Below are 14,660 nucleotides of genomic sequence, written 5' to 3'. Positions count from 1 at the left end.
AAGAGAAAAAGAAGAAAAAAAAAAAAATAAAACAAAAAAAGCTGGACGAGAAAGGAAAGGCGGTGAGTTATGTAAGCAGGCGACAAGAAGCGCCCGGGCGGCTTTGATTCTGCCGACGGAGCTAGTCTTGGAAGGGCCTAGCGTGTATAATAAATCACGTGATAGAGCGTCGACGTCATCTCGCGTGACTTGATGACAAAGACATGATTAATCAGGAACCAAACTGGAAGGAGAAGAAGAAGGCAGAAGTAGAGTAGAGATAGATAGATAGACGATAGATAGACGATAGAGAGCTGGATAGATGGTGATTGATGAAGGTGGACGGCTGCCCATATAGACAACATGTCTGTATGCTGATACCCGTCGCGAGTTATTTCATCTGTGCTACCACCGGCAACCCGTGGCCCTGCAGCCCGTCGCGTATCATCTTATTGCTCTCTGCTCCCGCCTTGTGTTATCTTCTTCCTCCTCCTCTTCTTCCTCTTCTTCCTCTTGCTTCGTCTTGTTTCGTCTCGCGTGTTGATCAGGTTACATCCACGTGACCTCCAATCTAAATAGTATCACATGCGTCCATCCGGAGCTCCCCTTCTGCCCTTCATCCTATCCCAGTCCTTCACATGCGAGCGCGAAGCTATGAAGCCTGCGACAGCCCGTCCTCCCTTGTCCTGCCCGCTCGTACGCTGACCGCTTAGTCGTGTCTCATCGTCTTGCTTCTCCTGCTTCTTCCTGTCTTAGGCTTGGGTCTTTCCTCCCGCCAAATCCTGGGGAAAAGGCGCCAAGTCTACGCCAAGGCGGTCCGGGGTAGCTGCGGGCCGTTGTTCTTCCGGCGCTATGCTTACATGTGCGGGTCTCTGATTGGCCAAGATAGAGTTCCACCGGCTGGACCTCGGCTCGAGCTTCGGCCTCTTCCTGCGTCGCTTTCCTCCTTTCATCTTCCTCGATATCAACTTCACTTCTTCTTCCTCCTCTTCTTCTACTTCTCTACCTCCTCTACATCTTCTACCACTTAACGCCTTCTCTTCATAGTACTGTACACATTTAGCCCTTCGATACTTAACCCTCTTCTCATAATTCACCATGGCTCCAAGGGTTATTGTTGTTGGTGGTGGATGTACGTTGTCCCTCACCAGGCGCTGCCGTTAACTACAGGATGAACTGACCGACTTCACAGTGTCCGGCCTCAGTGCTGCCCACACAGTCTACCTCAACGGAGGCAACGTCTTGCTTTTGGATAAACAGAGTGAGTTCGTCCTTTTAGTTAGTGCTCGTGGTGGTGCAACTGCTGACCAAGTTACCAAGACTTCTTTGGAGGAAACTCGACCAAGGCCACCTCCGGCATCAACGGCGCCCTCACCCGCACCCAGGTCGATCTCGGTATTCAGGACAGCGTCAAGCAGTTCTACGAGGACACCCTCAAGTCTGCCAGAGACAAGGCTCGCCCTGAACTCATCAAGGTCCTCACATACAAGTCGGCCTCCGCCGTTGAGTGGCTGCAAGATGTCTTCAACCTCGACCTGACCCTCGTATCCAGACTCGGGTATGTCTATCTATACACGCTGAAAAAAGAAGGAGTAAAGGAAAGGATTACTGACAGTACATAGTGGACATTCGTTCCCCCGAACACATCGTGGCCACGATGCCAAGTTCCCCGGCATGGCCATCACCTACGCCCTGATGCAGCGGCTCGAGGAGCTCACCGAGAAGGACCCAGAGCGCATGAAGGTGCTTAAGAAGGCCAGAGTGGTTGCCGTCAACAAGGAAGGTAACCAGGTCACCGGTGTCACATACGAGTACAACGGCGAGACCCACACTGAAGAGGGTGTTGTCGTCCTGGCTACCGGTGGTTACGCTGCCGATTTCACCGAGACCTCTCTCTTGAAGAAATGGCGACCAGACACCATTGGCCTGTCCAGTACCAACGGTGTTCACGCCACTGGTGACGGTCAGAAGATGCTCATGGCCATCGGTGCCAACGGCATCGACATGGACAAGGTCCAGGTCCACCCTACCGGTCTCATCGACCCCAAGGACCCGGGCTCCAAGTGGAAGTTCCTTGCTGCTGAGGGTAAGTCTTATCATGTTCTACTTTCAATTATTTATACCAAAATACGCGAACTAGATGCTAACTTTTGTTGGTTTCAGCACTCCGTGGTGAGGGTGGTATCCTGCTGAACTCGGATGGTGAACGATTCGCCGACGAGCTCGGCCACCGTGACTACGTATCTGGCCAGATGTGGAAGGAGAAGGAGAAGAAGAAGTGGCCTATCCGCCTGGTTCTTAACAGCAAGGCCTCCAACATCCTCGACTTCCACACCCGCCACTACTCCGGCCGTGGCCTGATGAAGAAGATGACCGGTGCCGAGCTTGCCAAAGAAATTGGCTGCGGCGAGGCTGCTCTGCGCAAGACCTTCGACGACTACAATGCCATTGGCGAGGGCAAAAAGCCCGACCCATGGGGCAAGAAGTTCTTCCACAACCTGCCCATGAAGGTAGACGACACCTTCTACGTTGCCCTGATGGAGCCCGTCCTGCATTTCACCATGGGCGGTATCGAGATCAACGACAAGGCCCAGGTACTTAACGGCGAGAAGAAGCCCTTCGACGGCCTGTTCGCCTGTGGTGAGCTTGCAGGTGGTGTCCACGGCGCCAACCGTCTCGGTGGATCGTCTCTACTTGGCTGCGTCGTCTACGGCCGTGTTGCCGGTGACTCTGCGAGCCAGTACCTGTTCCAGAAGCTGCTCAAGGATCCTGCCTCTGCTGCCAGCGGCGGTGCACAACAGCGCCTGAACCAGATATCCCTGCACATCGACCCCAACCAGCCCGGCAAGGTATCTGTCGAATGGAGTGCCCCGTCAGGTAAGCCCTCCACCACCCAATCCCTCGCTGCCCCAAGCACAACCTCAGTGTCGACGTCGGCGGCCCCCACGTCGTCGTCGTCTGCTCCTGCTGCCTCTAGTGGAGCCGGCGCTGGTGCCACCTCTGCCGGTCCTGAGCCAGTCGCCGCTGATGTAGCAAACTTCAAGGTGCCCGAGAAGGAGTTCACGATGGAGGAAGTGGCGAAACACAATAAAAAGGACGACCTCTGGATCGTGGTTAAGGGTGTGGTGATGGATGTGACGAACTGGTTGGACGAGCACCCTGGTGGTTCGCAGGCCCTGTTCAGCCATATGGGCCGAGATGCCACTGAAGGTAAGCCCTTTCACCCCTACTTTATAGCTCTTTTGATATCAGAACTAACAGCGTCTTCTATAGAATTTGAGATGCTTCATGACGATGAGGTTATCCCCAAGTATGCTGCTGGTGTCGTCATTGGCCGTGTCAAGGGACAGACCCCCAGCCTAGAATACTAAAGTCTTCAGACAACTGTATAAACTATATACACACCATCTACATCTCCTGTTTCTGTCTTCCGTCTCTCCTGTTTTGTTTGTTATATCCCACATCACAGATGTACTTTTACGGCCGATCTATCAACCAGTTAAATATATTTCATCTCTATGCCATAAATAAATATATATATATATATCCTAGCAATTACCAAAAACAGAGCCTTATATGCTCTTCTTCTCTTTTAAATGCGCCAACACCATCCTCAAACGCGCCACAGCCGGCCCGTCACCAACTCCATCTCCTTCTTCCCCCTTTTCAAGCTTCTCCTGGACTTCCTTCCTGGCCTCTTCCACGCGAGGCTTGAGATAACCCCATACCGCATCCTGATACTCCTGGTCTAGATCCAACCACTCCGCTACACCAGGCAGGTCGCGTAGATGCTCTGCCTGCGACTGGGCCGGAATACCACGCAGGGAAGAAAGAACAAAGTCGATGTCCGGTATTAGCGATGTCGAAGATATATCATGTTGCTGCTGCTGTCCATGCTGGTTTGTAATAAGGAAGCTCATATCTACCTCTGGCTCGTCTTCATCCAGGTCCGGTAGAGCTGACGGGTCGAACGTAGTAGTAGATGACAGCAAATCCGAAACAGCCTGGCCGTCTCTCTGCTCCTGCTCCGTAACTGCAGAGGTAGAAGCAGTCTTCCACGCAGAATCAAACCTCTCATCTCCCGTCTCAGGCTGTATGTCTCTGCCCTTCCCTTTACCCCTGGAAGTAGATATAGCATTACCAACACTAGTAGCAGCAGCAGCGGTATCATCAACAGGTAAACTTCCCTGCTGAAACTCCCTCTCCTGACCTATCACGCTCGACTGCATCTCCTGAGACGGCTGTGATCGAAAGGCCGAGTCTGGCTGCACGGATGATGGTCCATGATGAAATCCGCCGTCCACTGGCCTCGAAGCCGAAGAGGAAGAAGAAGCACCACTGCCTTTTTCAGAACTTGAAAGGCCCACTAGAGAAGAAGATACATCCCTTGCGTACGTCGAGGAAGAAGAGGAGGAGGGCGTAATGGCTGATTTCAACAGTCCTGCTGCCGAAGACTGTATCCTCCCAGCCATGGAAGAAGAGGTAGAAGACGCCTTCTCTGGCTTCTCATGTTTGTCTTCCTTCTTCTCATCCATGCTGAACCTGAACCCGCACCAGCCTTCTTATCTCACCTTAAGCTGTCAAGCCTAGAGTCGGGGATTGGCCTTGAAGTGATATACTTGAGATTTAAAAGGCTGTCAGAATCGGGTGAAGAGAGTTCAATAAGTGCAAATTAGATTAACTCTTAATATCACTAAACAGACGCAGGGAGATACACTGTTGATCAGTTTCGGTTGGGTGTATAAGGCGAATACCATCTGAATTTATGTAGTCTAATAGTTGACCGTCCTCTTTCCAAAAATTACTCCATATCTGTAGCTCCTCTTCCCTTCTCTGAATGGAATGTACCTCGGTACTTCCAGCGCCAGCAGCTGATATAATTCAGCGGCTCGGAGTTTCTTATTTACGGAAGTTAAATTTACAGTTGGCAACAAGCCTAGGTACGAGGTACGCTCTCAACTACAACTTATCCATTCATCATGTTAAAAGTCGAGTTCATTCCGCAGCCGTACGAGGGGAGAAGCAGAGTATTCTCTAAGCCAGGGCCTTAACGAGTAGTTGGAAGATTAGATAAGTCTATTGAAAGTCTCGGTTCAGATATCCAGCTTGACGAATGGCTGAATTGTACACAGGTTTCGCATGGGTTGGATGCCTTATTGCTTGCTCAACCTAGATAATGGCTCCAAGGAATAATAGCTAAGAAGATCACGCGACTTGTCAGCTGTATTAATTGCATAAATTTAAGTGATAACGAGTAGCTTCAGATAGAGAGACAGGAAGAAGGCGATTTCTATCTGGTTAATGGCTAAATGTTGAATTTGGGAACAATAACTGAACTGTCAATTATGCAGTTTTTGTGCGCTCTCCCAATATGCTGGGCGCCAGTGACTGGTGCCGGTTTGTAAATGGTTTTTGTACTATCAACTGGGTAAATGGCTATCTAGATGTAGCCATACTCATTTCTAGTCTCTATTTAATATACATCGAGAGGAAATAATCTCTAGCTGCTTGCTCATTCTGAAAAAACATGCAAGATATCAATTGGGATCTTCCTCATGGTCTTGGGAAGGCCATTGCTGCAGAACATACTGCCTTTCCTCTTCTGTATCCGAGTCATTCAGCAAGCCCTGCTTTATCTCCGCATTCTTCTGCACAGCCTCATCATAGGCTTCTGCCCTGACCCATCCATCATCATTCACACCCTGTAGTTCCGATTTCCAGTGTTCGACAAGAAGGTTCATCTCAAACCATGTCTGCTCCTGCTCGTAGTATCCGGTGATTTCAGACTCGGGAAAGGAAATGGGACACGGTATTGGTTCTGGTAGCCTTTCGTTAAAACAGTCCCAGTTCTCTTTTATTCGAATAAGTGCACCTTTTAAGCTAAAGATATCACCGCTCCATTTCTTCTCAGCCCGCTCGACAAGGTGTTGTGTTACAAGGACACGGGGATCTGTCATCCCTGCAAGATGTGGCTCATTTAAGCCTCCTGTAAATGCCATGTAGATATAATGTAGGGCTCTCCTTCGGTATATTTCATCTACCGCCAATTTCTGATCCGGGCTAAGTGAGTCGTAGTTATCGGGTAGGGTTGGCTTCTCTAGTGTTCGAGGGGGGGGGGCTATCAGGGCTCTGAAGCATTGGAGGGTGTCCCGTGGCAAGGAGCAATGGAGGCAAAGTAGCATGTTGCCAATCGATAATACACGAGATCTTGTGTGTTTCCGGGCATACAAATACGTTTCCAGGAGTAAGATCTGGGGCACAATAAGCAATTATTTCCGTTAAAATAGGATAGCGAAAGACTCACCTGGGTGACGCAAGGTTGGGCGGTTGATATTTCCGTGGGGATCTCCACTAAGTAGGTAGGGAGCCACGGCCAATACTGGCTAAGAAGGCGGATGTGGTCATCCGGAGAGTTGATGCCTTCAAAGTTGACCACATGGGGAAAACGAACGGGACGGGGTTTCCCATATTTCAACGTCCACTCGTACTCCCGTTTCCCAATAGAAGTCAAATAATCGCTTGGGGTTTTCCCTAAAAGTAATTAAATGGTATTCTTCATTTAATAGGGTATAAAAGGGGGATCGCGTTAGAAATCCTTACATGGACCACGATCTACCTCCAACTCCGCGCGTTTACCATACCAAAACATATAATCTGCCGTAGGGCCAATGCAAAATCGTTCATCCGCGGAAGACACTGCGTCTTTTATGTAGAGGTCTTGCTGCAGATCTGATGGAACATCCGTCCTATAATAGATACTGCCAAAATGACCAAAAGGGATAGCAAACAGCTTTTTCTCAATATCGACCAAACTCGTTACAAGGGGAAGACGTTCATCCTTTGACAGGTTAAACCATTTCGTCTCCAGGGGAATTCCACTAGCCTTTTCCATAATAATATATTCGACTCCAACTGGATTGTTTGGATCAGCAGACCAACCGAATATATATGGGACAGGAATTCCCTTCGATCGAAGAAAGTCGGTAGTGGCTACCTCGCTAGCGGTTGTATAGTGGTTTGGAACAGTGATCTTGTAGGGAATTTTGGCAATTGCCTGGAACCCATCTTCGGTGGTGAGGAGAAACACACGGTTGACTCCGCCTTCAGCGAGCTTTGTCAAGCTGGTGATTTTGCCTCTCCCAAGATGGGTTTCTGCAGCGCGCTTCAAAGCATCAACATCAAACTCGACTCTGCGCTCCTCAAGGCGACGCTGCTCGTTAAAAAGGAACCGGCCCGGACGTGTACTCAAAGAGCCCTTCATTCGCCCCAGTCCCTTCGATACGTCAGCATCTTGACTTCTTATCAAAGGGAGAAGAAGGAACAAACCAATTGCGCGACGATTCATCATTGATGTTGGGCTTATCGAGGGCCTCAAAAAACATCTCGTCAAGCCCAGGACCGATGGGACGTTGAGCTGCGAGAGGTTCAGAAGACCTCTCCGTCCAGCTATCATCTCTATCTATGTCGAGCCTGGCGTTTAACTGCCAGAGCGTCTTACGACAGGGTCGATTGGACTCAAGACCCTGGGTGATATTGATACCCAGTAGTATCACGCCTATCTATCTCCCTTTTCAGTGCTCATCAGCTCTGGGCTGGGGGGATTTAAAGCAGTCTGCCCCCAGGGCAAATCCGGACCTAGTTGTAAACAGGAGTCTCATCGAGTTTCAAATCTCTTGATGGTTTTTGTATGTCCATTGGGTATATAGTTATGGCTAGGAGGACTTATGATGCAACCGGCCAAAGTGCTGTGTAGCATGTGAAGCTTCTCTTCTTCTTATAGCTGCTACTACTAGATAGATAACATCCTCTGCTTACCCTTCTAGCTATCCTGTCCATCTATTCACCGTCTGCGCTGAGCTGAGGTTGAGCTGAGGTGAAGTCTCCTGTCTGTCTCTTGTCTGCCTTGTGGCGCAGGTTGACTCGACTCTACTCGACTGACCAGCGCAAGTGACTTGAACTTCATCATCACCATCTTCTACTTCTTCTCCTTCTCACCCTTTGATAGCTTCTGGCTCTCTCTTCATAAACAACTACAAAGCCAGTCAACCCAGTCAACAGTAAGCCTCTTCCTCTTCCCCTCTCTCTCTTCTTCGCACTCTGTCTGTCTGTCTTGTCTTGTAGCTCTCCTCTTGCTTCTTCCTAGCTACTCCCGCTGTCTTCCTGACCTCTGCTGCTGCTGCTTTGCCTGCCAGTTAATTGACAGCTTTCTCTTCCTTCACTGCTTCATGCACTGCTTCATTCACTTGCTAGCCAGCTGTTATCACACGTTAAATACTTCACCAGCTGCACAGTTAACTGACAACCAACAGCTTCTCTGCCTCTCTAGCTCAGCTTCATCTACCTCCTACCTCCCTCCGTATAACTGCAACAGACACAACAAGAACAGAATAGAACAACAACTACACCCAGCGCTTCTTCTGCTTCTTCTGCTTCTTCTGCTTCTTCTACTTCTTCTCTCCTGCTATCGCGTTGCTCCTGGTAGGCAAGTCCCTTGGTCTGTGTGTCTTCTTCTCTTTGCTCCTTTCTAGCTGTTGTCCTTGTGCTGCTTCGCTCTCCTCCTCCCACCAACGCTTCAAAAGAGGCGGAAGACAGCCATAAAAAGGAGAGTAAAGGCAGACAGGCAGATGAAGTCCAGCTTGTGCTCTTCCTCTTCTTCTTCTCTAACTGCCCTATATTAACTGCCCTGCGCTGTCCTCTTTCTGCTCGTCCTGTTCATCGCACCAGCTCAACTAACCAAGCAAGCCCCCCCTTAGTTAACGGATTTTTTTTATCTTCCCTGGCCTTATCGCCCCCCAAGAAAGCGACCACCACCAAACAACATCAACCACCGAACCATCGACTTCCCCCCCCCCCAGACCGTCACTCTCCTACGACAACACCAGCCCAGCCTTCTGCTACGCCAGGACAGGCAGACACACAGCTGAGACACCGCATTACGGCCGACTTGTCTCTCGAGCACCGACTCCCTCTGCCTTCTACGGGTTTGCTGCCTTTGCACCGGACCGCCTCGACACACAGCGAACAATGGTAGACGGCGATCCAGGTTCACCCACCTGGAAGTTCACACAGTCTGTCTCTTCCCTGCCTCCCGCCCGCTCGCATGCAAGATATCGAGCTGCTGACCTCTAGGACAGGTGCTTCGGCGACAAAGGCGATGTAGAGGACATAACAGAAGGTATTTTTCTTTTTCTTGTTCTTTTTGCGTTCTACTCCGACTGTTTCTGATTGTTGAACCGCCGACTCACGCCTCCCGCTCTCTCTGTCTAGCTGATATCATCTCCACCGTCGAGTTCGACCACACCGGCAACTATCTCGCTACCGGAGACAAAGGCGGCCGAGTCGTCCTGTTCGAGAGAAACGAGACGGTTAGCAGCTCCCTTCTCCTTTTTTCTCCTGTCCCTTGGGGGTAAGTCGACCGCTGGCTGACCATTCGGAAATAGAAAAAAACATGCGAGTACAAGTTCCATACAGAGTTCCAATCCCACGAGCCCGAGTTCGACTATCTCAAATCCCTAGAGATCGAGGAAAAGATCAACAAGATAAAATGGTGTAGACGGCAGAATGCATCGCATTATCTCCTATCTACAAACGACAAGACGATAAAACTATGGAAGGTCTTCGACAAGTCGCTCAAGGTGGTGGCGGAGAACAACCTGTCCCGCGACCTCACCCCGGCCGGCGTCGTCAGCGGCGGTGGCATCGCTCGCCCTCCCCGCGTCTCTTTTAAGGACTCGTCCGCTCTCAAGCTCCCTCGAATGACGCACCATGAGACCGTCGTCGCAGCCGTGCCTAGACGGATATATGCAAACGCCCATGCGTACCATATCAACAGCATATCAGTCAACAGCGATGGAGAGACCTTTATCAGCAGTGATGACCTGCGCATCAACCTGTGGAATCTCAACATCCAGGACCAGAGCTTTAATATTGTCGACATCAAGCCTGCCAACATGGAGGAATTGACCGAAGTCATCACCGCTGCGGAGTTCCACCCCACCAGCTGTAACTGGTTCATGTACGCAAGCTCAAAGGGCACCATTAAGCTTGCCGACATGCGACAGCGGGCTCTATGTGACGAACATCAAAAACGTACGCCTCTCCCTCTCTTCTTCTTCTTCTTTTATTTCTTCTTTCTTCCGCTTTAATTACTGTCGCACCTTAGCTAACAGCTTCTAGAATTCGAACAAGAAGAAGACGTCACCTCGCGCTCGTTCTTCTCCGAAATCATCTCCTCCATCTCCGATGTTCGCTTCTCCCATGACGGCCGCTACATTCTCTCCCGTGACTACCTTACCGTCAAAATCTGGGATGTCAACATGGAGCGTCAGCCCGTAAAGACTATCCCCATCCACGAACATCTCCGCCCACGCCTCTGCGACACCTACGAGAACGACAGCATCTTCGATAAATTTGAAGTCGTCTTCTCTGGTGACGCCCAAAACGTCATGACGGGAAGCTATAACAATAACTTTATGATCTACCCAACTGACCCCACTAGGGAAACAGAGGTCGTACTGCAGGCGGATAAGACGGCCTTCAAGGCTAAGAAGGTCGGCGTCCCGACGCCAATCAACTCTACGGCTTCCACTAACGCTGGAAAGAAGAACGGCTCGAGATCTGGCAGCCCGTCCGGCGCTGGGGGACGGATGAGGAAAGAGACGGATGCTGACCAGATTGATTTCAACAAGAAGATCCTGCACATGAGCTGGCATCCGTTTGAAGACAGCATTGCCATTGCTGCCACTAATAATGTAAGGCCGCCCTCTCCTCCCAATTCCCTCGTTCGTCACCCAAGCTTGACTCCATTGCTAACTCGATGCATTAGCTCTTTGTGTTCTCCGCACTATGAGAGAGGCATAGTTGCAGCTTCGATATATCCTAACCGTCTATTAACCCATCTACTCTGGCACCACTGGCATCATCCACCTACCCTTCAACATGTTAACCTCTCCCATCTTCCATCCCACCATTTATCCCCTCGCCTCCCCTTCCAAGCCCTGTCTTTTGTCTTTTTTTCCTTTTCCCATTTAGCATCACTATCTTTCCATTCCATGGCTCCCTGGCAACAGGTAATATGAGAAACATGCCTCCTTTTTCGAAAACAAACTCCCCAAGAAAGACCATACATACATATCCGCCATGAACAATGAAGGAATGAATAGTGACTCCCTCTATGCCCGAGGGAAAGTACCTACCCATAAAATAACTGAATTCTGAATATCTACATCAACAGATCATTCTTCGATTTTCTCTCCATTCTATCCATCTCATTTCCTCTCCACCACCTCCCAACTCCCCTCTATTCATCCCTCTTAACCACCTTGCGACAACCTGCTTCCTCCTCTCACTTTCTATAGAAGTGACGGCAAGACTACTCAGCATGGACGATAAACACATTACATCACATCCTTCATTCAACGCATTGCATCTAAACCGCCCTGTTGCTCTTGATGGAAAATAAGCGAACTTGAACGGGGGTGGAATGGATGGAATGGATGGAATGGATTTAAAGACCGAAGAAGGGGCTAATTAATTAGGTATGGGCATGGGCATGGGCATGGATAGGGATAATTAATGGTTATGGATTCTGCAAGAGAGATGGGCTTCGGTTCTGGGCCTGGGTACGAAGACCCGGCATGACATCGATTCAAAACACACAAAAAGTAAACTAGAAAGATCCTCTCTAGTCTAGAATTAGGATGTTATCGAACGCAAAAAAAACCCAATATGTTCTTGTTATTCATGCTGATATCGAGGATATGTGTCAGTCAAGTGGTGTTCGTAAGGATCAAGGCAATTTGACACCTGCTGCCCCAAGCGTCTGGTTAAGGTTGCGGCCTGTCCCGTCGACCAACTTGCTCCACCATCCCTGTTATTTTGAACTGGACGACGAGCATAATATGGTCTAGTTAAGAAGTAGATGCCATGTAACTATACGGCATGAATTGACTGTAGAGCTATAGGTTGGGGGCTGTGGAATAATCAAGTAAGTAGAAGTAACTGCCGTACAGTTACACATATTATCATTAGTTAGTTATCTTCTGCATAAATCCTAATCTACAGTGCGTGGGACCGAACATCGTACACAACTAGTTAACTAGTCAGTCATTAAAATAAAATAAGCGTATAAAACCCTCATCAATCATCTCAACGGTTTTACTCCGCAAATCGACTTCTCTTTCGTAACGCGGGCCCGTACAGGTACAGAGCATATATCCCGACCACACAAGCAGCCGTCAACGCACCGATTAAGCTTGTCCCCTTTGCTATTCCGAGATTCCGGTATAGCGGACCAGACCATAAGATCGATGCAAATGCCAGACTGGACCGGGCAAAGTCGTTCATGGCGAAGAGACTGGCGCCGTACTTCGGGTATGCCACTGCCATGTACCCGAACATGCATTGGAGTAGGGTGATGACACCGGCCATAATGAAGAAAAATCCCAGTGTTGGTACGATCCAGTGGATTTCCTTGCGTGATGTCCAGGCGAATAGGAACATACCCATGGGCACGAGCAGAGAGCCGAGTAGTGCCGGTAGGAGTCTGCGTTCTGGTGGAGGGAAGGTGCCGCTTAGAATGGGTTTGGAAATAGCGAAATGGGTAACGACGAAGTAGAATGGCATGATCGTTAGAGCTGCAACGATGGCAGTGAGAAATACAAGTCCCATGTGTGGTAGGGTCATGTGGTATATGTCGAGGTAGACAAGTGGGAAGACCTCAAAGAAGGAGTAGAAGATGGCATAAACCAGTGCGGTGTAGACTGTAGTGAAGAGGATGGCGGGGTCTAAGGCATTAATTTTCCAGGGAATAATTAGGGCTTGGTTTATGATGGCGGTTATAGATGATTTGGACGGGTCGAGGTCAGAGGGAGCTTTGAAGGCGTTGTTTCCCGTCGCTTTTCTAAGGCGTTTCGCACGTCGGTGGAGAATTGTCTCGGACGAGGTTTCTGGGAGAAAGAACTGGAAAATAATTAATACCGTGCCTTTGATTAAAGCAATCAAAGTGAGAAAAAGGACAACGAACTAGGAGTATTAAGCAAGGTACTGTGCCCCAGAGAACTTCCCACATGGACCAGCGCCAACCTTTGACTACAGAGCTAAACCCAGCAATCGTAGGCGCGACCGCGGGAGCAGAGGTTGCGAATGTACCCCAGATCCAAAGGCCGTATGGCAAGTTGATGAGGCTTGTCACATCCGCCAGCGATGCAGCTCCCGTGGCCAGACACGGAGAGCCAAAGAACCCCTGGAGGAAGCGTAGAACAAGAAATCCTGGCGCATTATTAACCACCCCGGTGATCACGGTTAAAACCATAAAAATAATCAGGGTGACTACATATGGAGGGTTGCGACCCAGAGCTGTGATTTCTGACATGGGACTGAAAAGCAGCGGCCCAATTCCATAGCCCAGGAGGACCAGTGCGAGCCCAAGAGAGCCCACCGATTGAGGGACACCATAGATTACCATGAATTCTTGCTGAACGATGGAGAAAATCGAGGAGGACATGTAGATGACAAAGGTATAAAAGTTGATCTGGATATATACCAGAAATTTCAACCATGATGGCCAGTTATGAGGGTTGCCCGGGTCGGTATCTGAATACCATCCGACTAATATCGTTCCATCAGGCGTGACCTCAGGGCTGATCCATTGATACTCGTTGTGTTGTGCGCTTTTCTCGATATCTACCGACCGATCTCCGCTCTCAGCACTAGGCGAAGATGGATCTGGCGATGGCGAATTGTCATTTTGTTGTCCATCGGCGCCTTCAGTTGACTGTGGCCCCGACTGCTGTGCTGCTCGCTCCACGGCAGATGAATATTTCGGCGGTAGCTGAAACCCGGGCTGTTCCTCCGGGAACTGGAATAGGCGGCCGTTGGTTAGCCAGCGGATACAGCTACCAAACGCTGTACTGGGGAGAAAGGCGGCCATGGGCATGGGGAGTCCTGCTCCAGAATGAGGCTAGTGATGTTGTTGCTGTAGTCCGTGAGAGAAAAGAGGATGCGACGAGATGAGTAATATAGAGCAAGCAGCAAAACAGCTTTATTCTTTCGTGTGAACAACCGGAACAGGTGGCCCGATAACTAACGGCAGCTTGCTAGATAGGCTTTCCTCTATGTCATCCCATCGGCGTCAGAATGCTATCGTTTCCTTGGGTCGGGCTCAACTCAATCTTGGGAGGGGGAAGCTGCCCTCAGCGCAGGAAGCAACGACATCTCTCCAGTTAGCAGGTCTTAAATATTCGTCCGCAGCCATTGGCGTCAAAGTTTCGGCACGAAAGAATCGGTATAGGTCACACTATTGAAGCCGGTGGGCGTTTATCTGTCACAGCTGTGCAGGCGCATGCTCAGCAGCTCTCTTGCATCATAACTGGTTAACTATTAGATCTGGCGGGAGCTTCTGCCTCTTGCAGATCATGATTGCTATTACTGCACTGGCAGCAGGGAAAGCCGCCACTCTATGGGTATAATACGGGGAGAGTCAGCTGGAACTATTTAGATGGTGGAAAGCAAGAAGTTTTTGCGTGTGGACGATGGACGAGGTTGAAATAAAGGAGGCGGACGCCAAGCGAGCCTCAACGGGTCTCTTGGACGTATCAGAATGGGGATCTGATAGTGATCGACATCGCTTGTTGTGAATCTTCAGATTAAAATCTGATAAGGTGTCACCGCATATTCAGTAC

The 14,660-nt window shown here is 49.7% G+C and overlaps 5 protein-coding genes across 5 annotated transcripts; 2 read left to right on the top strand and 3 right to left on the bottom strand.

Moving 5' to 3' along the window:
* Positions 1 to 1,077: 1,077 nt before the first annotated feature.
* MGYG_08322 (fumarate reductase) lies at positions 1,078 to 3,350 on the top strand (the record flags this gene model as incomplete). Its single annotated transcript, XM_003169370.1, has 6 exons — positions 1,078 to 1,111; positions 1,172 to 1,240; positions 1,300 to 1,537; positions 1,602 to 2,065; positions 2,143 to 3,189; positions 3,253 to 3,350. The coding sequence occupies 6 exons, from the start codon at positions 1,078 to 1,080 to the stop codon at positions 3,348 to 3,350; spliced, it is 1,950 nt and encodes a 649-aa protein (XP_003169418.1).
* A 201-nt stretch (positions 3,351 to 3,551) lies between these two features.
* Positions 3,552 to 4,514, bottom strand: MGYG_08321 (hypothetical protein; the record flags this gene model as incomplete). The annotated part of the gene is made up of 1 exon (XM_003169369.1): positions 3,552 to 4,514. The coding sequence occupies one exon, from the start codon at positions 4,512 to 4,514 to the stop codon at positions 3,552 to 3,554; it is 963 nt and encodes a 320-aa protein (XP_003169417.1).
* A 1,002-nt stretch (positions 4,515 to 5,516) lies between these two features.
* On the bottom strand, positions 5,517 to 7,361 carry MGYG_08320 (hypothetical protein; the record flags this gene model as incomplete). Its single annotated transcript, XM_003169368.1, has 4 exons — positions 5,517 to 6,230; positions 6,284 to 6,510; positions 6,580 to 7,274; positions 7,306 to 7,361. The coding sequence occupies 4 exons, from the start codon at positions 7,359 to 7,361 to the stop codon at positions 5,517 to 5,519; spliced, it is 1,692 nt and encodes a 563-aa protein (XP_003169416.1).
* Positions 7,362 to 9,003: 1,642 nt separating this feature from the next.
* MGYG_08319 (phosphatase PP2A regulatory subunit B) lies at positions 9,004 to 10,828 on the top strand (the record flags this gene model as incomplete). The annotated part of the gene is made up of 6 exons (XM_003169367.1): positions 9,004 to 9,047; positions 9,114 to 9,154; positions 9,247 to 9,344; positions 9,420 to 10,068; positions 10,156 to 10,730; positions 10,805 to 10,828. 6 exons carry the CDS (start codon positions 9,004 to 9,006, stop codon positions 10,826 to 10,828), a joined length of 1,431 nt encoding a protein of 476 aa, XP_003169415.1.
* A 1,307-nt stretch (positions 10,829 to 12,135) lies between these two features.
* MGYG_08318 (cycloheximide resistance protein) lies at positions 12,136 to 13,909 on the bottom strand (the record flags this gene model as incomplete). The annotated part of the gene is made up of 2 exons (XM_003169366.1): positions 12,136 to 12,939; positions 13,004 to 13,909. 2 exons carry the CDS (start codon positions 13,907 to 13,909, stop codon positions 12,136 to 12,138), a joined length of 1,710 nt encoding a protein of 569 aa, XP_003169414.1.
* Between the last annotated feature and the right edge of the window lie 751 nt (positions 13,910 to 14,660).

The sequence above is a fragment of the Nannizzia gypsea genome, genomic scaffold, assembly GCF_000150975.2.
Source record: "Nannizzia gypsea CBS 118893 supercont1.9 genomic scaffold, whole genome shotgun sequence".
In the NCBI taxonomy this organism is placed as follows: Eukaryota; Fungi; Ascomycota; class Eurotiomycetes; order Onygenales; family Arthrodermataceae; genus Nannizzia; species Nannizzia gypsea.
This window is presented reverse-complemented; position numbering and strand designations above follow the sequence as displayed.